A 26,537-nucleotide genomic window follows, 5' to 3' on the forward strand; every position below is an offset into this window, starting at 1 on the left:
CCGCATCACAGAGTGCCATCTGATTAGTTTTATGTTAAATATCATGCGAATGTGCGCGTCTGGTGTGTGATACTTTAAACTGTCATGTGCACGCCGTGTCGCAGCGCTTCTGGTGTGCGACCTGCTTGACTGTCTGTTAAAGCGTGAAGTCATGTAGGATTTTACCTGTTGCATTAGTCTGAGTCACGTCTGTGTGGATTGTCAAGACATTCCTTCATCAAGTCGATAAACTCAACCTTAACATGTATGACGGACGTAAAAACCTGCCATGTGAAAAACCGCGTCGGTCTTAGTTTGAGACTAAGTTAGCATGAAATGAAAATTAAAGCGATGAAAATGAAAGTACCCGCCCCCATTACATCATTTAGCGAACCTAGTTGACAAATCAGGCAGCATAATACAGAGAGTGGTGCAAAGCACATCAAATGATCGGTATTTAAAAGGGAGGAAAAAGAAAAATAGATTAAATTTATTATTTTATATTAGACACACATCTGGTGCTTTTATTTGCTTCTGCTATACGTCCACAACTTCACTCATTGGGTTAAATTAGGCTTTACAGTTTCCATGTTCAGTTTACTTTCACTGTATCTTTTTAAGAAAAAGGCAGCAGCATTACAACCTGTCATTCAATCAGAAGAAGACAAAGTCAAAGCCGAGCTGATAGCCAATCTTTCCTAGGCTCAGCAAAACTTGCAAAAAAATACCTCTGTATTCCTGCAATATTTACACATATAATTTTTGTTCAAATCATCTGCAACGATATTTAACTCATAAATTTGTTTTACATTTATTTACACCTTGTTGACCAATTTATGTATGACATGGCCATTAAAAATACAATGTTCCTTAACCAGATGGTTTTTCAAGTTACTTATTAAGAGAATGTTACTTTAGTCATGTTGTTGTAATGTTTTCAGTTGACTAGTTACACAATAAAAAAAATCAAAATCGAAATCGTGAATCGGTCAAACTTTATAAAAAACCTAGATTTTATTATTTTTTTGCCATATCGCCCAACCCTAGCTGTAACATAAAGAAATGTGGGAAAAAATGAAGCGCTATGAATACTTTCCGGATGCACTGTACTTTATGTTATATTTTTTAATTCATATGTGTCAGTTAATAGATGCTTTCCAGAAGTGCAGTCAGATTACTTGTATAATTGTCAATGCAATAAATGGGCTGGATCTGCTTAGAAATATATTGCGACAGTGCTGTGTGTCAATTATTAAATGACTAAAAGTAGACTGTGAAGAGATGCAAACTATGGAGTATTTTCCAGTCAATATTAAATTAATGAAAGAAATAAATTTGACTTTGAAAGTATATCAAGCTTAAACATTTTCTTTTAAAGTATTTTAAAAGTATTACAAATAATAATCTAATTACTTGTTGCATAAAGTAATTAGTAATGTAATCAAATTATAGTTTCAAATTAGTCATTATTACTTTGTAATCTATCAATTTTTATCTTATACATTATTAGTATGATAAAACCTCACTGCTTTTTTCTTCACTTGGTCATGAGCAGAAGAAACAGAAGTGGTGGACTGTGGCATAATAAAAGTGCTGCTACTTTAATTTTCTCATTTAGCAGTTGCAACACTCTACTTTGATTCATACTATCATGATAATACATTTTGAAGACTACAACTCCCGCGATTACACCATAATCACGGTGTAATCAACTTATGCTTTTGTTTGTTGTGAATACTCGCCCTCTAGTGGCTAAAATTACACACTGTGCTATTAATTTCAATTTCAGGTGCGCCTTAACCCAAAATAAACCATGGAACTCTATCAGAATATTATGCATTCATTCATTTTCCTTCAGCTTAGTCCCTTATTTATTAGGGGTCACCACAGTGGAATGAACCGCCAACTCATTCATTGGTTTTCTTTTTGGCTAAGTCCCTTTATTTATCTGGGGTCGCCACACCGGAACAAACCGGCAACTTATCCAACATATGTTTTACGCAGCGGATGCCCTTCCAGCCGCAACCCATCACTGGGAAATGAACCGCCAACTATTCCAGCTTATGTTTTATGCAGCGAATGCCCTTCCAGCCGCACCCCAGTACTGGGAAACACCCATACATTCAGACACACTCATACACTACGGCCAATTAGTTCACCCAGTTCTTTGGACTATGGGAAACCGGAGCACCAGAAGGAAACCCACGCCAACACGGGGAGAAACATGCAAACTCCACACAGAAATGCTAACTGACCCAGCCTGGACTCGAACCAGCATCTTTCTTGCTGTGAGGCAACAGTGCTAATCACTGAGCCACCGTGCCACCCCAAGGATATTATAATGAGAAAACTTTTAGCTGTGGCCCTGTATAAATCCTTCCCCATTAAACATTCTCAGCAGGTTTCTCATTAGGGAGCGCAATCTTGTGTCCGGTTGTGGTCGTGTGGAGAACGGATCGACCTCTTAGGCCTCGTAAATATGCCGATGACTTTGGTTGTGCTGTGTCCCAGCATGCACTTCTGTCATTTCCACATCAGTCCACCCTACAATCCCCTGTGCGAGTGCACTTGTCAGCGTGCCATATGTGGATGCATGTAAACATATTGTGTCTAAATATTCTTCCACTGATCTTTAAATCCTCTGTGTCTTTGTAATATAAAAATGCAAATGAGCTCTCTTAATTAAAAATGTCCCTGCGCTCGTAGAAACACCAAGGGGAAGAAAAGGCCAGGGAAAGTTTTAGTCCGCTCAGCGTTAGCAAAAGAGCTGTCAGATCTGCAGTCAGAGGCTCTTAATGAAGCTTTCATCTTTAAAGTACACTCACTAGGGAGCTAATATCTGCTGAATTATGCAAAAGTAAATGAAGTCTTATCAATTAGGTATTAGCCTTCTCAATTAGTATTAATGAGAGAATGGTGATGTGTGAATTCATGAGGAGGTACTATGTGAATTGTCTGCAAATACAGCACTGTATGTTAGCAATATCACATTAGCAGTGATAGAGCTAAATTTGTGCAAACGTTATCAATGTTGTGCTGATATACAGCCAAGAGTGTGAATTTTTTTTTGTTGTTGCATTTTTTCAGCAGCTGGATGGCATAGGTGTATAAATATTAGAAAACGTCACTTTAGAAAGCATTCATTCATTCATTCATTCATTCTCCTTCGACTTATTCCCTTTATTTAACAGGGGTTGCCACAGCTGAATGAACCGCCAACTATTCCAGCATATGTTTCACACAGTGTATGCCCTTCCAGCTGCAACCTAGTACTGGGAAACACCCATATACTCTCGCATTCATTGAGGCCAATTTAGGTTATTCAATTCCCCTAAACCCTCGCCAACATGGGGAGAACATGCAAACTCCACACAGAAATGCCAACTGACCCAGTCGGGGCTCGAACCAGCGACCTTCTTGCTGTGAGGCGATTGTGCTACCCACTGCGCCACCGTGCAGCCCACTTTAGAACTAGTATTTGCATTATGTAGAGTAGTGAAATGTTTTAGTGATGAATAAAATTATTATATTTGCATGTTGTTATTAAATTGCATGTTGGTGTAGTGTGTCAACACATGGCACTCCGGTGCTCATGGCGACCTGAGTTTGATTCCTCAAGTCCAGTCCTATGCCGATCTTTCCCTTCTCTCTGCTCCACACTCTTCTGTCTATACTCTTCTATCAATTAAAGGTGAATATATATATATATATATATATATATATATATATATATATATATATATATATATATATATATATATATATATATACATACATACATAAATACATACAGACATACATGGTGGACACATGAGTCTGACAATTAAGTGGAGAGGTTAAAACGTTTTATTAATTGTTATCACTAACCTAATGAAAAACTTTTATGTTTTTAATGTTATATAAATATAATTAAATATAGAATACATTTGGATGATGTGATAAGATGACTAAAAGAGCACATAACTAAGTAACAGAATGGTCCATTAATGAGGAAATAGTATGACCCAAGGCTTGCATACCTTTTTACATTTCTGCATGAAAGTTCATGTGTGAAAGACATCTGAGGTCACTTCCTGTGTCGTTTGTTCTGCAGGTAGGTGACGATCCTCGGCATGCTGGACCCGCTGTACTGCCACGCCCCTCCAACACCTTCACAGCCAATCGCAACCAGTGTCAAGACTTGGTTCCTGTTGGTAAGTTGCCCTAACCTGCCTAGTAAACCTAATTAACCTAGTTAAGCCTTTAAATGTCATTTTAAGCTGTATAGAAGTGTCTTGAAAAATATCTAGTCAAATATTATTTACTGTCATCATGGCAAAGATAATATTCAGTTATTAGAAATTAGTTATTAAAACTATTATGTTTAAAAACATGACTTCAACTAATTAATATATAATATATTAATAATTAATAATTAATATATTAAATTAATAATAATTATTATTTTGTATTCTTTTAAAAAATATATTTCCTACGTGATGTTTAACAGAGAGGGTGAATTTTCACAGATTTTTTTTTCATTCCTGAGAACGTCTTATTTATTTTAGCTTGGCTGGATTAAAAGCAGCTTTTACATTTAAAAAAATTTTTTAAGGTGAATATAATTAGCCCATTTAACATTTTTCTATATTCTTTAGAACAAACCATTTCTGTATAATGACTTGCCTAAGTATCCTTTCGATTGCACTGTAAGCTGAATAATACTAGAATCCTTTATATTGTATATTAAAGCAGTTGTTTGTCAAAGTTTGGAGCCAAATGGTGTGGTAAGTTTTGTCTTTTCACCAGCTGCTTTGCTCCTCTTTTCTCAGCCTATAATGAAAAAATAGTGGCATTTCTGCGGCAGCCGAACATATTTGATATCCTTCAGGAGAGGCAGCCTGAGCTCATTAGGAATCACTCACTCAGGTGCGAAACATTACAAAATAAATCTCAATCTGAGCCTGTCGATTATGAGAATGTTGACTTTTCTGATTCTGATCTGCAGGGAGAAGGTGCAGTTCATTCGTAATGAAGGAGCGTCAGGCTTGGCTCGTCTCTCCAGCGATGCAGACCTGGTGATTTTGCTCAGGTACTGAATTTAACACTGTAAAAGTGGAAGATAATATGATATAAAATATTATATAAATATTATTTTTTATAGGCAGAACTGAGTAAAAACATATTGTCTAATATATATTAGAAAAATAACTTACTGAACAGTTTATACAATCACATCAGCTTCTAATGCACTCAACATTCAAAACAAAAACAACTTGATGTGAACATATAACTTGATACAATCATGAGACTAACAATAATAATACATTTTTACCCCATTTTTTACATTTTTGCTCCAATATCTTGACTTGTTGTGGCATATTACTGTAATCTATAGCCTCCATCTGGCAGTGAGGTGTCCTGGAACATGTTCATCTTCAATTATCTGTATAAAATGTACACAGGTTGAGGGCAGAGTGAATGGGTTAATTGTTAATTAAATTTAACCATTAAATCAACAACCCTAATATTTTTGGAGACAGACTACTCAAGTTAAAGACAGACTACTCAAGTAAAAGACAGACTACTCATGTTAAAGTATTCTTCTATTCATGTTAATTGCTTCCTATTCTTGCTGTAGTTTGTTTGAAGAGGAAGTGATGTCGTATGTGCCACCTCATGCCTTACTGCACCCCAGTTACTGCCAGTCACCGCGAGGGTCTCCAGTCTCCTCTCCTCAAAACTCTCCAGGTCTGTTCATCCAGCTACCAATGAGAGGAATGTCTGTCTCTTCTACTGTCTATGATGCTGCCATTTCTGGTGTATTTTTCTTGCAGTGGTTTTGGCCTTATTCTTCACGTATGAGCGGGTGCCGCCATTGGAATCTGTTTGGTTTTCTGGCCACAGTCACTTCCACTGATTTGTAGTCATTAAAAACAGCTCGTTCTGCTGCTTGATATTGCAAACTGATATTTTCTTATTGTATTATTCTCAGTTGTCTGTATTTTCATGAACATTTTCATGTAGTTTACCTGTTTTCTGCCGTTATTATTCCTAGTCATTAATCCTATAGGCAGCTGAATCGAAATTTCTACAACAGTCGCAAAAATGAGCGCACTTCCGCATTGAAGAATAAGGTCAAATAAAGCTGCAAGCAGCGATGAAAGGGAGCTCGCACCCGGGCTCACTGCAGCTCGGTGGCCTTAGGATGACAAAGAACAGTGGAAAATAAAATTTCAGCTGATATACATTCAAAAAATCTGAGATAATCACCGATTTGTGCCAACTTTGCTTCTGTCAGCAGGTGGCGCTGTGACTGTGACTCAATATTGGCATGTAGATGTCTTCAGGAGAGGAATCTTATAGAGCATGTGAATTTTCAGGCAGGTCAGACATTGTCTGGTTGAGTTATAAGCCAAACTTTCTTCTGTCAGCAGGTGGCGCTATGACTGGGACTCAATATGGGCATGTTGATGCCTTCTGGAGAGGAATCTCATTGAACATGCATGAACATGCAAATTTTCAGGCAGATCAGACATTTTTTAGCTCAGTTATAAGTACTTCCTCCTCCATGGCGAAGCACTAAAATTTGTCAGTCCGCTACGGACACGCACTTCGGTGAAAACTCTAGATCTTCGCAATTTAACATCACAAAGGCCTTGGACTAAACTAATGGAACATGGATTTGATGGGATAAAATTTGTAGGAGGAGTTTGTTACACTGTAAAATTTGTAATCTCCTGTCGCCAGCAGGTGGCGCTATAACTGTATCTGGATATTGGCATGTAAACCTGTTCAGGTCAGGACGTGTGGATTTTGAGGCAGATCGGACAATTCATGCCTGAGTTATGACAACTTTCTGTTTCTTGGTGAATTGTCAAAGTTTGCGAGGCCGCCACGGACACGCTTTTCAACGTAAACTTTAGATCTTCGCAATTTAACATCACCAAGGCCTTTAGATGACAATACCCAATTCTGGTGTTGATCTGACAAAATCACTAGGAGGAATACGTTAACATACCATGCCTTTTCGTATGTGTGTGTGAAATGTAGCCAGGGGGCCAGTCCGTCAAATGTGCATAGGTGGCGCTGTTGAGTCATTTTGCCACACCCACTTCTGAAACCTATAACAAATGTGAATTTTCGCCACTTCTGGGGCTTGTGCAAAGTTTTGTGAGTTTTTGGGCATGTTTAGACTCCTAAAACTGCGATTCGTTCCAGAAAAGAATAATAATAAGAAACAGAGTATTCCAATAGGGCCTATGCACCTAAAAACTAGTCGTGTGAACCAGCAATACAGCAGTGGCTGCTGCTGACATTTTAAAGTATATAGTGTTTGATATCTCGTGTCGTAAATCTTATGATGCATTGAACAAATCTTCAATTTAACATCAATTTAATCAATGTAATTGTTTGTGATTTTTGGAGGAATTTGCTGATTTCTAATGTTGATCTTAGATGCATATAAGCACTAGGAGACAAGAAAACCAGGAACCATTTAAATAACATAATTTGAGATTTTTAATGTTGAGACCTATGCATCTATTTGCAGTATTGCTTTGCTTTGGTTGTGGAGCTTGGCGTTCAGCCATCCAGATTTCCTGGGTATTTTTCAGCTTGGCCTCCAAAGGATCAAATCCGCTGTCTGGGATTTGACATGTAGCTGGAGTCCAGGGACTTTTTGGCTGATCCCTGCAGGCTGGATTTTTAGCTGTTAAACTGACACTGTGATTTCCACGAATCTGTTTGTAGTGTGGTGGATGTCTCGCTGCCAGAGGGATTCATGGGCTAATTCACCATGATCTGACTTTAGTCACCGCCGGGATTACTCTGTCCGCTGCTTCAGCAAATTCTGCAGCTCTTTTCTTTGGTCAATTTGGAAAAGTTACTTTTGTTATTATTGTTATTTTTAGTGTTAGTTATTAATTCATTTGTTCAGTCATTAATCTGCTTGCTTGCTTAGTTATTCAGTTTTTTATTTTAAACTTTTATTATTAAAACATTTAAGTGGACTTTTTAAACTTTGAGGTTAGACTTTTATTTCTCATTAGATATTATGCAGATCTTGTTTTTTTTCCTTTGTTTAAATATACTGATTGATAACAATTTATTGAGAACAATAATGTATGTAAATTTTTGATTGATTGAACTATTGATTGGTTGAATATTGGTTGCGCGCTTGGTTTGTTGGTTGGTTGGTTGGTTGGTTGACTGATTGATTGAATGGTTGGTTGATTGACTTGTTGGTTGGTTGGTTGGTAGGTTGGTTGGTTGACTGATTGATTGAATGGTTGGTTAGTTGGTTGGTTGGTTGACTTGTTGGTTGGTTGGTTGATTGACTGATTGAATGGTTGGTTGGTTGACTTGTTGGTTGGTTGATTGATTGATTGACTGATTGGTTGAATGTTGGTTGCGCGCTTGGTTTGTTGGTTGGTTGGTTGGTTGACTGATTGATTGAATGGTTGGTTGATTGACTTGTTGGTTGGTTGGTTGGTTGACTGATTGATTGAATGGTTGGTTAGTTGGTTGGTTGGTTGACTTGTTGGTTGGTTGGTTGATTGACTGATTGAATGGTTGGTTGGTTGACTTGTTGGTTGGTTGATTGATTGATTGACTGATTGGTTGAATGTTGGTTACGTGCTTGGTTTGTTGGTTGGTTGGTTGGTTGGTTGGTTGGTTGACTGATTGATTGAATGGTTGGTTGATTGACTTGTTGGTTGGTTCGTTAGTTGGTTGGTTGGTTGGTTGACTGATTGATTGAATGGTTGGTTGGTTGGTTGACTTGTTGGTTGGTTGGTTGATTGACTGATTGAATGGTTGGTTGATCGGTCGATTGACTTGATTGATCGGTTGATTGACTTGATTGATTGATTGATTGAATGGTTAGATTGGTTGGCTGGTTGGTGGATTGACTTGATTGACTTGATTGATTGATTGAATGGTTGGATTGGTTGGTTGGTTGATTGACTTGATTGATCGGTTGATTAACTTGATTGATTGAATGGTTGGATTGGTCGGTTGGTTGATTGATTGATTGATTGATTGATTTATTGATTGATTGATAAATTGGTTGACTAATTGACTGACTGATTAGTTGGTTGGTTGATCGGTTGATTGATTTGATTGATTGATTAAATGGTTGGTTGGTTGATTGATTTGATGGATTAGTTGATTGACTTGATTGATTGGATTGATTGATTGATTGGTTGGTTGGTTGGTTGGTTGGTTGGTTGGTTGGTTGGTTGACTAATTGACTGACTGATTAGTTGGTTGGTTGATTGACTGATTGATATGGAGACATCAGTTATGTTTCATTTATTTTATTGCTAAATTATCTGACTCAGTTGATATAAAATAAATGTAAATAAAGAGCAAGTGTAAAGTGCAAAGAGTCAGACATTTTAGTTGATTTTTTAGCCTACTGTTTTGTAAGCCTGATCTTCTCTTCTCAGGTACACAGAGAGCCAACGCTCGGGCCCCTGCACCCTACAAACGAGACTTTGAAGCCAAACTTCGAAATTTCTATCGCAAGCTTGAGACTAAAGGATACGGACAGGGTCCTGGTAAAGTCAAGTAAGCACCTGTGCCGTACTCTGAGCTTTATAATGTATGAACACTCATTCACACTCATGATGACCTGTGTTTGTTTTAGGCTGATAATCCGCAGAGATCATCTACTGGAGGATGCCTTCAATCAGATCATGTGCTACTCTCGAAAAGATCTCCAGAGAAGCAAACTCTACGTCAGCTTTGTTGGAGAAGAAGGGTCAGTGTTACCATAGATTTAAAAAAATAACCAGACTTTAAAACTATTTGACATTTGTGTTTTGTTTAATTACATTTTGTTGTATTATAATGATTTTAGGCATTTATTTCTATTACAATTTTTTTCTTGATTTTTTTATTTAAAACTATTTAGATTTTTTTTTTGCTTTGTTTTGAACAAATTTGACTAGTTTTACTTTCAATTTTAGGTATAGTTTAATAAAAAAAAGTCTTTAAACCCAGTATTGTATTTTGTTATGATCAGTTGTTGTTTACTGTTTACATTTAATTTGTACTTTATTTAAATTTTATTTAGTTTTATTATAATTGTTTATTGTATTATAATACAATTTTTTTATTATTTTAAATTATTTTCTTTTTTTACTTTTCTTTTTTTTGTTTTATTTTGTTTTGTTTTTTGTTTTATTACTATTATTAATATTATTTTCTTTTATTTAGTTTTTTATTATTTTTTTTTAATTTGTTTGTTTTGTTTATTTTATTATTTTTTCTTTTCTTTTATTATTTATTATTTAGTTTTTTTCATTTTATTTTATCTCAATATTATAGCTTTTTATATTTTTGTTTTGTTTTATTATTTATTTTATAATTTTTTTCTTTTCTTACTCTTATTTCATTATTTTTTATTTTCTTTTGTTGATTTTATTATTATTAATAATAATTGACTTTTATTTTCTTTTATAATTTTATTTTGTGTTTTGTTTTGTTAATTATTACTTTTTTTTCTTATTTTGTTTTTCTTTTCTTTTTTATTTATTTTAATTAAATTATTATTTTTCTATTTTATTTTGTTATAACACATTTTTCTGTTTTTGCTTCTGTTCAGATTGGACTACAGTGGCCCGTCAAGAGAGTTTTTCTTTCTGGTGTCGAGGGAGCTCTTTAACCCTTATTATGGTTTGTTTGAGTATTCAGCCAACGACACCTACACCGTTCAGATCAGTCCCATGTCTGCCTTCGTTGACAATCATCATGAATGGTGAGAGCAGATTTCTGAAGGTCTTGCTGATACTTTCACCACATTCATTCATTCATTTTCTTGTCGTCTTAGTCCCTTTATTAATCCGGGGTCGCCACGGCGGAATGAACCGCCAACTTGTCGAGGACGTTTTTACACAGCCTATGCAACCCATCTTTGGAAACATCCACACACACACTCATACGCTCATAGCCTACCCACCTATACCGCACGTCTTTGGACTGTGGGGGAAACCGGAGCACCCGGAGGAAACCCACGAATGCGAATGCAGGGAGAACATGCAAACTCCACACAGATACGCCAACTGAGCCGAGATTAGAACCAGTGACCATCTTGCTGTGAGGCGACAGCCATCCCATTGCATCATTGCGTCGCCACTTTCACCAAATCCATCATTAAAATCAAGATTTAAAACGTACTATAATTAACCTATAAGACTGTAGACTCCATTCCAGTCAAACTAGCGTAAATAAGTCCCAGTTTTATTTTGGCATGACGTTGTTTTCATTATATACACAACATATTTTTATTCTGGGGTTGCTTTCATAATGTACACATGTTTTTGATTGGTCAGGTTTCGCTTTAGCGGCCGTATTCTAGGTCTCGCTCTTATCCATCAATACCTACTGGATGCCTTCTTCACACGACCCTTCTACAAAGGCCTGTTGAGAATGTGAGTGAAAATTAAACTACATGTTCTGTATTACATTTATCACCATCAGATTATTTGACTTCATACGTGTTTGTTTAAACATGTAGCCCGTGTGATCTGAGTGATCTGGAGTATCTGGATGAGGAGTTTCATCAGAGTCTTCAGTGGATGAAGGACAATGACATAGAAGATATGCTGGATCTGACCTTCACCGTCAATGAGGAGGTGTTCGGACAGGTCAGTGTGTGACCTAAAAACGTGTTAGCTTCATTACACTACAGACCATTGTAACGTAGGAGTCGGGTTGACAAAAGAGGTGAGGATTCACATGCAGTTTGCGACCCTAAGAACTATACTATGCGAAATGATAGACTTTGTATTTTGTCCGTACGATATACAGTCAAGCCCGAAATAATTCATACCCCTTACAAATTCTGACTCCCTTCACCGATTCTCAATCAGATTTAAGTCAGGACTCTGGCTGGGCCACTGTTAATGTTTTTGTCTGCCACTTTGGCTTTGAGATTTCGGTTGTTGTGCTGAAATGTCAAATGTTGGCCGAGTTTCTCAGCAGACTGCCTGATGTTGTTGTGGTTGTTATTGCTGCTGGTTGAATAAAACTAACTTTACGTCAGAATTTGCAAGGGGTATGAATAATTTCAGGCTTAACTGTATTAATTGTCATATTGCACAGTCCTATAGTGTATTATTGTACTGGTGTTCATTATCTTGTGATGATTCAACCGCTTTTTATGAATTATTTGTTACATAACCTGTCACCATTGTCTTACAGAAGTGTGTGCATGTGTGTGTTAGATCACAGAGCGCGAGCTGAAGCCTGGCGGTGCAAACATCCCAGTGTCGGAGAAGAATAAGAAGGAGTACATCGAGCGCATGGTGAAGTGGCGTATCGAGCGCGGCGTCGTCCAGCAGACCGAGAGTCTCGTACGGGGCTTTTATGAGGTACTGAGATCAAATCAACATTCCAAAACATTCGCCACTTCTGCCGTTCACTGTTGCCCTGAGGAACCGCACAATCCTGCTTCACTGAATTTCTGCTTGACAGATTTGGGTCAGTGTGCTGTTTTGGTTGTAAATGCTTTCTTGGTAGTGCACTACAAACTTTTTGAGTTCAGTAAGACTTTTTAATGATTTTTTTCTAGATTATTTCCAAGATTACAGTAAAATTAATCTGATTTCTTAAAATTAATCTCTGCCCACCTATAATTTATATTTAAAAAAGTGCTTTAAAAAGAAGTGTGACAGCTGCATTCGCTATTGAAAAGCAAATCAGAAATGCGATATGTCTTGACTTACAGTCTCAAGCACATTTTATTTACACTGGTTACTCATTTTATTAGTTTTTAATGTTGTTCATCAAACTTTATTTGCCTGTCATTACATGACTGTAATCATAATATGAGTATGATAGTGATTATGATTATAATGACTATGGTCATGAAAATCTAAAGGAGCCAAGTCTTGTGTTTTTCCTCATACCGTTGTTCTAAATTTCATATTTCCTTAATTTAGCTTCACTGACAAAAGATTTAGTCAGCGAATGAGCAATGAGTTTATTTTTAAAATCCTGCATTATTTAGAGTGACCCTGAATGAAATGAGACAGCATATGAATTAATGAACACAGCTCTGTCGGTTTAATTTATGATTGATGATGTTCAGTTCAGAAATATCCTCATGTCTGTATTATGGACTGCAATTGCAACATCTGTGGACTTTGCTGCATTCCAAAAGTTTCACAAGATTATGCCAATCCTCGGTATTTTAAACCACCCACTTCAAGGTTTGAATTAAGGAATCATTAATAAGAGAATCGCTTTGTCCGGATCATTTAAATCAGGGAATCGTAAATTGCAGACTCGCTCTTAACAAATATATTATATCAGTGAATCATTAATTAGAAACTCGATCTGTAATAATTTTGACCTGTAAATGGTTCTTAAGAAATTAAAAAACTACTTTTATTCTAGCCGAAATAAAACAAATAAGACTTTCTCCAGAAGAAAAAATGTTATCAAATATTAGTTAAAAAACATCATTTAGTAAAAAAAAAAAAAAAGTATAAATAAATAATATATATATATATATATATATATATATATATATATATATATATATATATATATATATATATATATATATATATATATATATATATATATATATATAAAAGACAAAAAAAATTCAAAGGGGGCTAATAATTCTAACTTCAACTGTACACATTCAAATGACATGACTTAGGGCCTACTCACACTATGCCATCCGTACCGTGCCCAGGCCCGTTTCCCGGATCTTTTGAGAAGTGTGAGTGCATTGAATCGGGCTTAAGCACGGTTCACTTGGCCGGCCCTGGCCCGGTTGGAAGAGGTGGGCCTGAGCGCGGTTCACTTGGGCTTTGGCGTGGTACGCTTGTTTGTGAGTGCAAAACGCGCCAAAGCCCGAAACTGAAAGCGAGACGTGACTTTTAAGGGGCTGTTTCAAATGGATTTATTAATCATTCTTACTGTTCAGTGAACGCAAACTGCCGCAGTTTATTAAAGACGCAAACTCCTCACTGCACAACAGCTGCGCGCCTTCAGCAGACTTCCTCATTTCTGCAGCACAAGAGCTTAATGATTGTTTATGAGCGCCAAAAGTGGCAGATCTGTTCGGCGAAATCCCCGCATCCCTAAGGACTGTTTGGCAAAATATTTGACTGCATGTCACTGCATAATAAACGACTGAAACGATATAACTAGAGAAATCTCCACTGTGCTGCTGAGTGAGAGAGCGCTTCTCACTGAACAGCGCAGCAGCGATGACGTAAGCGTGCCGAGGCCCATTTGTGGTGTGAGCGCAGGCCGTCGGGGGAGACAGGAGGGGGGAAAACTGTACCTAGTGCGAGTACGGCAACTGTACCTAGTGTGAGTACGGCCTAAAAAAACAAACAAACAAAAAAACAAACAAACAATAACGAATTACTTGACGTGGACTGATCAGTTTCTGTGTGTATGAACTGACTGCAGGTTGTAGATGCGCGGCTGGTGTCTGTGTTTGATGCACGAGAGCTGGAGCTGGTGATCGCTGGGACAGCAGAGATTGATCTGGGAGACTGGAGGAACAACACTGAATACAGAGGAGGTAAAACACATTCACACTCATCAATACTGCAGTAATAATTAGGGCTGCACAATAAATAGCAAAATTACTGATATCGCGATAACACTATATGCAATATTCAGTTAAAGTCAGAATTATTAGCCTTCCTGAATTATTAGCCTCCCTGTTTATATTTTTCACCAATTTCTGTTTAACAGAGAGATTTTTTCAACACATTTCTAAACATAATAGTTTTAATAACTCATCTCTTATAACTGATTTATTTTATCTTTGCCATGATGACAGTAAATAATATTTTATTAGATATTTTTCAAGACACTTCTATACATTCTAAAAAGCACTGGGTTAAAAACTACCCAAATTGGGTTGTTTTTAACCCTACTGCTGGGTAAGTATGGGACAGAACACATCAGGGGTTAAATTATCCCAAGTAATTGGGTTATTATTTTTAATCCCATAAATGGGTTGTTTTTCTACCCAATAATTGGTTATTTTTAATTAAATAATAGGATAATTTGCGAAAGATGACCCAGCAATTGTGTCGGTTTGACTCGGCATCACTGAAGTACGGTGGGGGATGTGCAGCTTCAATTACAGGTGTACAAAAGGTGCTAGTAAGATATTTTTAAATTCAGAAACATCAGCTATGAGCATAAATCAAATTCTCATCTACCTGCTGTGAGTTGATTTGACACAAAGAGCTGGGATGAAACTACTTAAGTCTACCCCCAAAAATTACCCAAATGCCTCAATCTAAGATTTGGGTAAAAAAAAAATAACCCCATATTTTTTAGAGTGTACAGCTTAAAGTTACATATAAAGGGTTAACTAGGTTAATTAGGTTAACTAGGCAGGTAAGGTTATTAGGCAAGTAATTTTATAACAATGGTTTGTTCTGTAGACTATCAAAATAATATAGCTTAAAGGGGCTAATGATTTAGTCCTTAAAATGGTTTTCAAAAAATTAAAAACTGCTTTTGTTTTAGCCGAAATAAAACAAATAAGACTTTCTCCATAGGAAAAAACATTATCAGACATACTGTGGAAATTTCCTGAATCTGTTAAACATCATTTGGGAAATATTTAAAAAAGAAACAAAAATCCATCTATCCATCCAACTGTAAAATATTTTAAGTTAATAGGAATAATTTATTGACAGCCTCACAGTATTATAATATCAATTTGAACAATTAAAGTCTTAAAAAGGCTAATAATATTGTCCTTAAAATTGTCTAAAAAAATTGAAAACTGCTTTTATTCTTGTCGAAATTAAACAAATAAGTCTTTTCCAGAACAAAAATTATTATAGGCAATACTGTGAAAATGTCCTTGCTCTGTTAAAAGTAATTTGGGAAATATTTTGGAAGCTAAAGGAGGGCTTATAATTTTTAACTTTTACTGTTCGTATCACAGATGTTATTTTTTTATGCATTGGTTGTTTATCTAAATTTGACCAATCAGAAAAGGTCTTACTTCAGCCTCGCCTCCATAGCAATTGCTGTTTTGCTATTGGCTGGAGCAGCCCAAAGGTTAAACCAGAGATGAAAATAAACACTAATGGCAGGAATCTGGACAAGAATTGACAACAGCCCATCAGAATATCTGCTGAGGTTTTTACTCATTTATTGTGTTTCAAAGACTTAAGACCCAGTTTTTGAGTTTAAATTAGAATGAATTAGATTTTAAAATTATTTTTTACCTCATAATTTTAATATTATTAAATAAATAAATGATTTTAACACATAACATTTAAAGCATTTTTCAAGTGAAATCTTACAGTGCTCAGTATAATTGAGTACACCCCATTTTGAAAATGAACATTTTTTTCCATTTCTAAGTGAATATGGGCAATGTATTTTGGTGCATTTAAATAAAACAGATTTATTAAACAGATATATTTCTTAAAATAATATTTTAGTCACCAAACATATTTAAAAAACTGAAAGATAATACAATTAAATTCAAGCAAAATATTGCAAAAATAAAAATAAAAATTACTACCTACAAAACATCAACTAAAGTTTTCCATTGTTTTGCTTCTCTTGATTTTTCCTCTTTTTTAAATTTGTATTTAATATTTTTCTATAACATACATTTGACTGTACTAGTTTTTTAACCATTATTGTAAGTTATTTTGTAAGATAAGCTCTAGATACATACTAATTCAGTACTGACTAATCTAATGCATAAATAAAAATATGAGTTTAAAAGAGAGATTTGTGAGGGGTGAACTTGTATATGCTGAGCACTGTATAATGTAAGAAATATCATTATTGCAATAATCAACAACATCACAGTATCCAGTATCATGTAGCCTTAGTAATATTAATAAAATCTCCAATAAAGCATCTCAAACTGGCGTCAAAGTGTGAAGGGTCTGATTTATGGCTGAAATATAATCCACTTGATAGACTGTGTGCTTTCACAGTGTCTGTTATCCATACTGGTCACATTTTGAGCTCACTGGAGCGAGTTTATTGGTTTCCCCCCCCAGGTTATCATGATAACCACATCGTGATCCGCTGGTTCTGGGCGGCAGTGGAGCGATTCAACAATGAGCAGAGACTCCGGTTACTCCAGGTGAGTGCTGAAATGTAACGTTTAAATTATGGCCTGCACTTCCAGTTTGAGGAAGTTCCTTTCAAAAGAGACTTGAGACTCATTGTTTTTCGTTTTCTGAGTATGTGTGTACTTCTACAGACTGTCTTAGGGTTTTTATTTGCATAGTGAATTCAAAGTCAGTCTGTCTGTCTGTCTGTCTGTCTGTCTGTCTATCCATCCATCCATTTATAATTTTAAACATGATTGACTCTACATTATCTATCTATCTATCTATCTATCTATCTATCTATCTATCTATCTATCTATCTATCTATCTATCTATCTATCTATCTATCTATCTATCTATCTATCTATCTATCTATCTATCTATCTATCTATCTATCTATCTATCTATCTATCTATCTATCTATCATCTATTTATTTATTTATAATTTGAAAACACAGTTGACACTACATTATTGATTTATTTATCTTTTAATTTATAATTTTAAACAAAATTTACACTTCATTATTTGTTAATTAATTAATTAATTAATTAATTTAATATTTTAAACACCATTGACACTACATTATTTGTTTACTTACTTATAATTTTAGACACAATTGACACTACATTATTGGTTGATTTATTTCTTTATTTGTGTACTTATTTATGTATAGTTTTAAACACAATTGAGACTACATTATTTATTTATTTATTTATTTATAGTTTTAAACACAATTGACACTACATTATTTATTTAGAATTTTAAACACAATTGACAGTACATTATTTGTTTATTTATTTATTTAGAATTTTAAACACAATTGACAGTACATTATTTGTTTATTTATTTATTTAGAATTTTAAACACAATTGACACTACATTATTTGTTTATTTATTTATTTAGAATTTTAAACACAATTGACACTACATTATTTGTTTATTTATTTATTTAGAATTTTAAACACGATTGACACTACATTATTTGTTTATTTATTTATTTAGAATTTTAAACACAATTGACACTACATTATTTGTTTATTTATTTATTTAGAATTTTAAACACAATTGACACTACATTATTTGTTTATTTATTTATTTATTTATTTATAATTTTAAACACAATTGACACTACATTATTTGTTTATTTATTTATTTATTTATAATTTTAAACACAATTGACACTACATTATTTGTTTATTTATTTATTTAGAATTTTAAACACAATTGACACTACATTATTTGTTTATTTATTTATTTATAATTTAAACACAATTGACTACATTATTTGTTTATTTATTTATTTATTTATAATTTTAAACACAATTGACACTACATTATTTGTTGATTTATTTATTTAGAATTTTAAACACAATTGACACTACTTTATTTGTTTATTTATAATTTTAAACACAATCGGCTCTACATTATTGGTTGATTGATTTATTTTAATTTTTGTGTGTGTGTGTGTGATAGTCATTTATTTTTGTTTGTGGGGAAGGGTTGGGAATAATATTTGTTTCTATATTTATGTAAATCTATCCTGCTATTTTTTTTAAGTTTAATAAACAGATAAAAAAAAAAATCTGTAACAAATGACTTGAGATAATAAGGCTGTGCTACAAAAAATCCACATACATAGTGAAAAGTAAATTTATTTATATGTGACATTAATATCACAAGCATAGTTCAGTGTTTTGTTCTATCAGATTGTTTACTCATGATATTTCCTGCAGTTCAGTAATGGTCATATGTAATTTTGCCTTTTGAATATTGTATGGATGCTGTTCAAAGTGACATTTCAAAGATTGTTTACTCTCATAATTCATGCAAAGCATCATGGGGCATATGAATACGGTGTCTGAAATGTGTCTGTTGTGTCAGTTTGTGACCGGGACGTCCAGTATCCCGTATGAGGGCTTTGCCTCGCTCAGGGGCAGCAACGGGCCGCGGCGCTTCTGTGTGGAGAAATGGGGGAAAATCACATCTCTGCCCAGGTAATGTACTACTGAAATTAAGATACAAGTTTATTTATGACTTGTATTACGCTATAGTCTGTCTGTTTAAATATGACCTACTCAATTTATACATATAAAACTATATATTTACTATTTTTATTATTTTTTGAGTATTATTCATAAGCAACGTTCATTAGTGTCGTATCAACAATAAAACAGAATAAAATTAAGTTTAAATTATTGACATTTAAATTAAATTATACTGGTTTCATTCAACCTTTCATTCTAAAATTCGAAGCAACAAAAAGAAAAAAAATGGCTTCACTAAAAAATAGGTAAAAATAACAAATTACAGCGCTATACCTTAATATAAACACACATACGTGCATACATTTACACATGCATACATACATATAACGAGATAGTGATGATATCAGGTGTTGTAAAAAAAAAAGCACACAACAAATTTATTGATAAAGCCTCAGTTAACAAATGAAGACCAACAACATCTCATTCATTACCTAAAACAGGGGTCACCAATCTCGGCCCACGAGGGCCTGTGTCCCTGCAGATTTTAGCTTCAACTTGCCTCAAAACACCTGCCTGAGTGTTTCAAGTATACCTAGTATGACCTTAACTAGCTTGTTCAGGTGAGTTTGATTAGGGTTGGTGCTAAAATCTGCAGGGCACCGGACCTCCAGGAACAAGTTTGGTGACCCCTGATCTAAAACAACCCATTTGGCCACAAACGCAATGGCTAACATTATCCACAAGATGGCGCAATCTGGCAACCCAAGAAGTGCACGAACAGAATTTCCTCATAATTCAACAACAGCAGGCAATTACAATGTAAATACAACATAAAAACATATACAAACAATACAGAAATTAATTTTCGCAAAAAGAGAGATATGACTAATTTAAAGTAGTGTACCAAATAGAAAGGGAGAAAGAATAAGAAAAAATAATCAATAAAATAAAAAGAGAAGGCATTTATTAAAACATGCACATGTTTTAGAGGTTTTAACTGCTTGTTATGAGACTCTGAAATAGTATTCAAGTGCATCTTATTGGGATTTCTGTGTATTTCTGTGTGCTGTAGGGCTCACACGTGTTTCAACCGGCTGGATCTTCCCCCCTATCCTTCATTCTCCATGCTCTACGAGAAGATGCTGACGGCAGTGGAGGAGACCAGCACTTTCGGTTTGGAGTGAATGTCGGTCAGATTTCAGAAACATTTAAACAAACACCAGAAGCACTTAGACGTACATATATATTTTATACACCGCATCACTTAAAAAACACTGAAAGCAAGGGTGTTTCTCTGACTCAGATGTGATTTATTCCCTTCTTCTTGTCAGTAACGCCATATTGATTGGCTCTGGATTCGACAGCGATTTTTTTTTTTTTTTGGGTGGGGGGGTGGGGGGCATTTGAAAGTTTCATCACTTCCAAATCGAAAGTGATGATAATGAGGAACAAACCCAAAGGACTTTGATACTCTCGCACTCTTTTTATCTGTAAAGAGACTTTTTATACAGCGCATCGAAACGCAGCGTGAATGAACAGATGTTGTGTTTGTTGTGAGCTATTTCACATCGCCTCAATCTCACACCACACACCGTATGTATTGACTCCAAATGTATATGTTTCCGTTCATATTTATGCATTAGTCCGTCACGTATGTTTGTTTCAACGACGTATGCCGTCACTTCTGACACTTTTGAATGAATTTATTTGGTGTATCGTCTCACATGCAACGCTGTTTTGCTTTGAAAGGGCATGTTACACTGCAGATGCACAACAATATCATGAATGTGAGGAGCCCTTTGTGCAGTGATGAAATGACCAGAGGTTTTGTTTTGTTGTCCTTAAACACAGATTTATTACTGATAATGTTCTGAAAGAGAAATCAAGCTTCAGAAAGCCCTTAAAGTCAACAAGAAATGAACAATTGTTTGGAATAATTAAGATTTTTTTAATAGTTCTGTCAAACAATGAATCAGGATTAATCACGTTCCAGATAAACGTTTGTATTTACATAATATATACAAGTGTACTGTGCATATTTATGTATATATGACTAAATACACAAAAATATACAAAAGAAATATATTTACATATATATTTATATATAATTTGGGCAGCATGGTGGCTCAGTGGTTAGCACTGTTGCCTTACAGGAAGAATGTCACTGGTTTGAGTCCAGGCTGGGGCAGTTGGCATTTCTGTGTGGAGTTTGCATGTTCTCCCTGTGTTGGCATGGGTTTCCTCCGGGTGCTCCGGTTTCCCCCACAGTCCAAAGACATGTGCTATACAGTTGGGGAATTGGATGAACTAAATTGGCCGTAGTGCATGTGAGTGTGTGTGAATGCGAGAGTGTATGGATGTTTCCCAGTACTGGGTTGCAGCTGGAAGGGCATCCGTTGTGTGAAACATATGCTGGTATATTTGCGGTTCATTCCGCTGTGTGACCCTGTGTGAAGGGACTAAGCTGAAGGAAAATCAATGAATATAATTTGTATTATATATAAAGTAAAACAAATATTTCATACAGTATATTCATGCATGTTTATATTCACAGTGCACACAAAACTATTTTGTAAATATGAGCTTTTATTTTGGATGCGATTAATCCTGTTTAATTGTTTGACAGTATTGTTTTTTTTTCTTTTTTATGCTCACAAGAGCTGCATTTATTTTTTCAAAATGCTTCAAAAATTGTGAAATATTATTATATCATAAAATAACTGCTCTTTACTAATATGTTTCTCGAATATAACTTATTCCTAATATGCAAAACTGATTTTTTAGCATTGTTACTTCAGTCTTCAGTGTCGTATATTATAAAATTTATTGAATATAATATATAATACACATAATTCATGACTTTTATTAATATTTGAGCAGCATAATAGAATTTCTAAAGGGTCAATGCAACACATACAGTTGAAGTCAGAATTTTTAGCACCCTATAATTATTAGCCCCCTGAATTATTAGCCCCCCTGTTTATTTTTTCACCAATTTCTGTTTAATGGAGAAATTTTTTTAACACATTTCTAAACATAATAGTTTTAATAACTCATTTCTAACAACTGATTTATTTTATCTTTGCCATGATGACAGTAAATAATATTTGACTAGATATTTTTCAAGACACTTCTATACAGTTATTTAAAATGGTGGTTTGTTCTGTAGACTATTGAAAACAAATATAGCTTGAAGGGGCTAATAATATTGACCTTATAACGTTTAAAAAAAAGAAAAAAAATTATTCTAGCCGAAATCAAACAAATAAGACTTTCTACAGAAGAAAAAATATTATCCAACACACTGAAAATTTACCATCTCTGTTTAACATAATTTGGGAAATATTAAAAAAAGAAAAAAAAATTCAATAGGGTGCTAATATTTTTACTTCAATTGTGTGTGTGTGTGTGTGTGTCAGTGTGTGTGTGTGTTTATATATATATATATATATATATATATATATATATATATATATATATATATATATATATATGTACACACACACACACACACACACACACACACACACACACACACACACATAATGATATAACACATTCCTATAATTCAATGCAAAATTCTCAGCATCATTACTTTAGTCTTTAGCATCCCATATTCCTTCTGAAATCATTATTAAGTTGTTAACATTTTTAAAATATAAAATAATACTTACATTCAAACTGCAAATCTCATAAGTGTAAAATATTCAACATTAATGATCGTTATTAATATTTGAGCATCGTATTAAAATGATTTCTATAGGACCACGATCTTTGCATCACAAAAATGAGTTATATTTTAAAATATATTGCAGTGGTAAAGTCAAATATTTCACAATTATATATTATTATCCAACAATAACAAAACCGATTGGTTAAAAAATTTATGCTTATCATTTTTTTTCCCGTGTCAATATATAGCTTTAGCTTGCTTGAATGTTTCCCCCCTTTCCTTTCATTTTTTCCCCCTTCTCGAGCTCAAAAGTGTTTTGTTGTATGATTTGGAACTGGAATATCAAGCCCATAAAAACCATATCAATACATTCCAGATTTTTCATTTGTGTCAACTCAACCCGGCCTTTTACAAAACACTGCCATGACTGCGGGACGCTGGATTGTACTCTGTTCTGAATGTTTTTATACCCTGAACTTTACGAATGAAATTAATATCACTTCCAGTGAAAACTGCTGTAGTTAAAACTGCCATGAGGAGGTCCATCCGGTTTTAGAAGAGGAACAAAAACATGAGCATATCATCTTCATCGATTGAATTTTGCCTGAATAGGTCATTAAACAAACCAGATATATCTTCGTTTTTTTGTATTAATGCTTTTGCAGTGTCGTGCTCATAATTGTGCTGAATGTACCAAAGGTTTAGGGCTGCCGTAGACTGTCCAATCACTTTTTCTACACCATTTATTTGATTAAAAAAGAGAAAATCTTCTTAAAATATATATAATTGATCACTCAGTTTTTCCTTTTTCACTGTACTGTTTTACACTGCCTGTTTTAAACACTAAAAAGCTGTAAGATGTGGCCACAGCTCTGATTTTTTGTTGTGAAAAATGGAAGTGTACATACGTACGGTTTATATGGTGTGGAATAGTTCAGCCAGAATTGAAATGTCAGATTGAATTTCTTGCGAGATCATTTCTTATGAGAAAGACAGTTATGTGCATCTCACCAACGGAGTGAACGATGTCAGTATGTCTTTATCTTGGTGAACTGCTCCTTTAAATGTGTCCAGCCTCTCTGAAGTGCAGACTGAGGTCAGACTTGACTTTCTTTCGCTTTTGCACCGTTCATGTGCTCTAAAACGAGCAGCTGCTGGTTGAATGACAGCTTTCAGGGCTCCACCTTTGAGTTTTTCCTCTGTTTCAGCACAGATGATTGTATAAAGTTGTTTATCTCACAGAAAATGACTGTGTGTCTTCATTTCTGAAATGGGTTGTTAATGTTTTTGGTGTTGTTTTGATTAATGTATATTCATATCATGTAAATTAATGTATATTCAATTATTATATATACAGTTGAAGTCAGAATTGTTAGCCTGGCTGTTTTTTTTTTTGTTTTTTTTTCTTCCCCAATTTCTGTTTAACGGAGAGAAGATTTTGTCAACACATTTGTAATCATAAAAGTTTTGATAACTCGTCTCTAATAACTGATTTATTTTATCTTTGCCATGATGACAGTAAATAATATTTTATTAGATATTTTTCAAGACACTTCTATACAGCTTAAAGTAACTAGGTTAATTAGGGTAGCTAGACAGGTTATTGTAATTGTATAACTATGTTTTGTTCTGTAGACTAGCGAAAAAAATATAGCTTAAAGCAGGGGTCACCAATCTCGGTCCTGGAGGGCCGGTGTCCCTGCAGGGTTTAGCTCCAACTTGCTTCAACACACCTGCCTGGGTGATTCAAGTATACCAAGTAAGAGCTTGATTAGCTTGTTCAGGTGTGTTTGATTAGGGCTGGAGCTAAAATCTGCTGGACACCGGCCCTCCAGGAACAAGTTTGGTGACCCCTGGCTTAAAGGAACTAATAATTTTGACCTTAAAATGGGATTTAAAAAATTTAAAACTGCTTTTATTCTTGCCGAAATAAAACAAATAAGACTTTCTCCAGAAGAAAAAATATTATCAGAGATACTGTGAAAATTTCCTTGCTCTGATAAACATCATTTGGGAAATATTTAAAAAAGAAAAAAATAATCAAAGGGGGGCTAATAATTCTGACTTCAACTGTATCTGTCTGTCTGTCTGTCTATCTCGAGTACACTGTATATATGAAGAGTGTAGATGCAAAAACCTCTAAAAGCCATTTGATGTTCTTCTAAAATTAGCATTTTTCTCCTGCACACACTTGCATTGAATAAAAAAAATATAAACTGTAAGATATTTTAATTTAATAGGAATTATTTATTGACAGCCTCACAGTATTATAATATCAATTTGAACATTAAAAATGTTTATAGTTATATCTTTTTCATTTTTTCCATTGTCAGCATTTTTTATTTAAAATATCCAAAAATTTTGTATGATGACTGATCATATTCTATATTTACAAATATATAAGATCTTATATCTATAATATCAAACGTACTTTTTTTTTCGTTTTAATGTTATGCCGTATGATGATGGAACATAAATTTACCATTTCGACATTTTATTTTTACAAAAGCTTTCAGAAATTATAGACACTTTTAACTCATATGCAATATTTATCTCAGGCTAATATGCAATTTCATGTTTGTCACTTCAGTCAATTTAGTTTGGTGCAACAATAGTAAGCTGCTTGTATCTAGGTTATTCTTTAGGATATATAGAACTATATATCCTACACTCTCAGAAATAAAGGTACAGGAGCCGTCACTGGGGCAGAACCTTTATAAAAGAGACTGCAGGTACCCACATAGTCCACAGTGGTAGCTAAAAGGTGCATATAGGTGGCTCAGGAGTTAGCAATGTCACCTCACAGCAAAAAGTTTACTGGTAAAAGTCCCGCACTGGACCAGTTGGTATTTCTGTGTGGAGTTTGCATGTTCTCCATATGTTAGTGTGCTCTGGTTTCCCTCACGGTACAAAATACATGCGCTATGGGTGAGTTGGATAAACTAAAGTATATGAGTGTGCGCGAATGCGAGAGTGTATGGGTGTTTCCCAGTACTGGATTGCGGCTGGAAGGACATCTGCTGCGTAAAACATATGCTGGAATAGTTGGTGGTTCAAGCTGAAGGAAAATGAATGAATCTATAGATAGCTAGACCGAATAGATAATTTAATCTCTCATATTGAGACTGGAGATCTACCTTCCCGCAGATTTCAGTTGCAACACTTATCAAACACACCTGTCTGTAATTATCAAGTGGATTTCAGGTCCTAATTGATTGGTTCAGGTGGGTTTGATCAGGGTAGGAGCTAAACTGTACAGCAGTTGTCACCAAACTTGTTCCTGGAGGGCCGGTGCCCTACAGATTTTAGCTCCAACCCTAATCAAACACACCTGAACAAGCTAATCAAGGTCTTACTAGGGATACGTGAAACATCCAGGCAGGTGTGTTGAGGCAAGTTGGAGCTAAACCCTGCAGGGACACCGGCCCTCCAGGACCGAGATTGGTGACCCCTGCTGTGCAGGAAGGTAGATCTCCAGGAACAGGATTGAGCACCCCTGGTGTAAAGAATAATACAGATACAAGTAACTTTGTAAATCGTCTTTTTTGACATCTTTAAAAAGATCCAACTGGATGAATACTTCAGATTATATATTTTGTTTCAATGAATTAAAGTATTGTAATGGATACAAATCTATAGGTGGCTCAGGAGTTAGCACTGTCACCTCACAGCAAAAAGTTTACTGGTACAAGTCCCGGGCTGGACCAGTTGGTATTTCTGTGTGGAGTTTGCATGTTCTCCACATGTTAGTGTGCTCTGGTTTCCCTCATGGTCCAAATACATGCGCTATGGGTGAGTTGGATAAACTAAAGTGTATGAGTGTGTGCGAATGCGAG

At 34.8% G+C, this 26,537-nt stretch overlaps 1 protein-coding gene and 1 long non-coding RNA gene across 2 annotated transcripts in view; one reads left to right on the forward strand and one right to left on the reverse strand.

The window, feature by feature from the left end:
* Positions 1-22,244, forward strand: part of hecw2b (HECT, C2 and WW domain containing E3 ubiquitin protein ligase 2b) — a 91,880-nt gene extending 69,636 nt beyond the window's left edge. The window contains exons 17-30 of the mRNA XM_087236635.1: positions 4,073-4,172; positions 4,791-4,887; positions 4,967-5,050; positions 5,600-5,709; positions 9,411-9,531; positions 9,611-9,724; positions 10,571-10,723; positions 11,298-11,396; positions 11,483-11,612; positions 12,192-12,338; positions 14,401-14,515; positions 16,989-17,074; positions 18,925-19,037; positions 20,101-22,244. Of these exons, the coding sequence (XP_087092761.1) occupies positions 4,073-4,172; positions 4,791-4,887; positions 4,967-5,050; positions 5,600-5,709; positions 9,411-9,531; positions 9,611-9,724; positions 10,571-10,723; positions 11,298-11,396; positions 11,483-11,612; positions 12,192-12,338; positions 14,401-14,515; positions 16,989-17,074; positions 18,925-19,037; positions 20,101-20,212 (1,581 nt within the window). The 3' untranslated portion in view covers positions 20,213-22,244. The remainder of the gene's footprint in view (positions 1-4,072; positions 4,173-4,790; positions 4,888-4,966; positions 5,051-5,599; positions 5,710-9,410; positions 9,532-9,610; positions 9,725-10,570; positions 10,724-11,297; positions 11,397-11,482; positions 11,613-12,191; positions 12,339-14,400; positions 14,516-16,988; positions 17,075-18,924; positions 19,038-20,100) is intronic.
* Positions 22,245-22,801: 557 nt separating this feature from the next.
* Positions 22,802-24,724, reverse strand: LOC147846664 (uncharacterized). Its single transcript, XR_015476160.1, has 2 exons — positions 24,526-24,724; positions 22,802-24,383 (listed from the first exon to the last, which is right to left on the reverse strand). It is a non-coding gene; the product is annotated as an uncharacterized LOC147846664 (long non-coding RNA).
* Between the last annotated feature and the right edge of the window lie 1,813 nt (positions 24,725-26,537).

The sequence above is a fragment of the Danio rerio genome, chromosome 1 (assembly GCF_052040795.2).
Source record: "Danio rerio strain M-AB ecotype USA chromosome 1, GRCz13ab, whole genome shotgun sequence".
Lineage (NCBI taxonomy): Eukaryota > Metazoa > Chordata > Actinopteri > Cypriniformes > Danionidae > Danio > Danio rerio.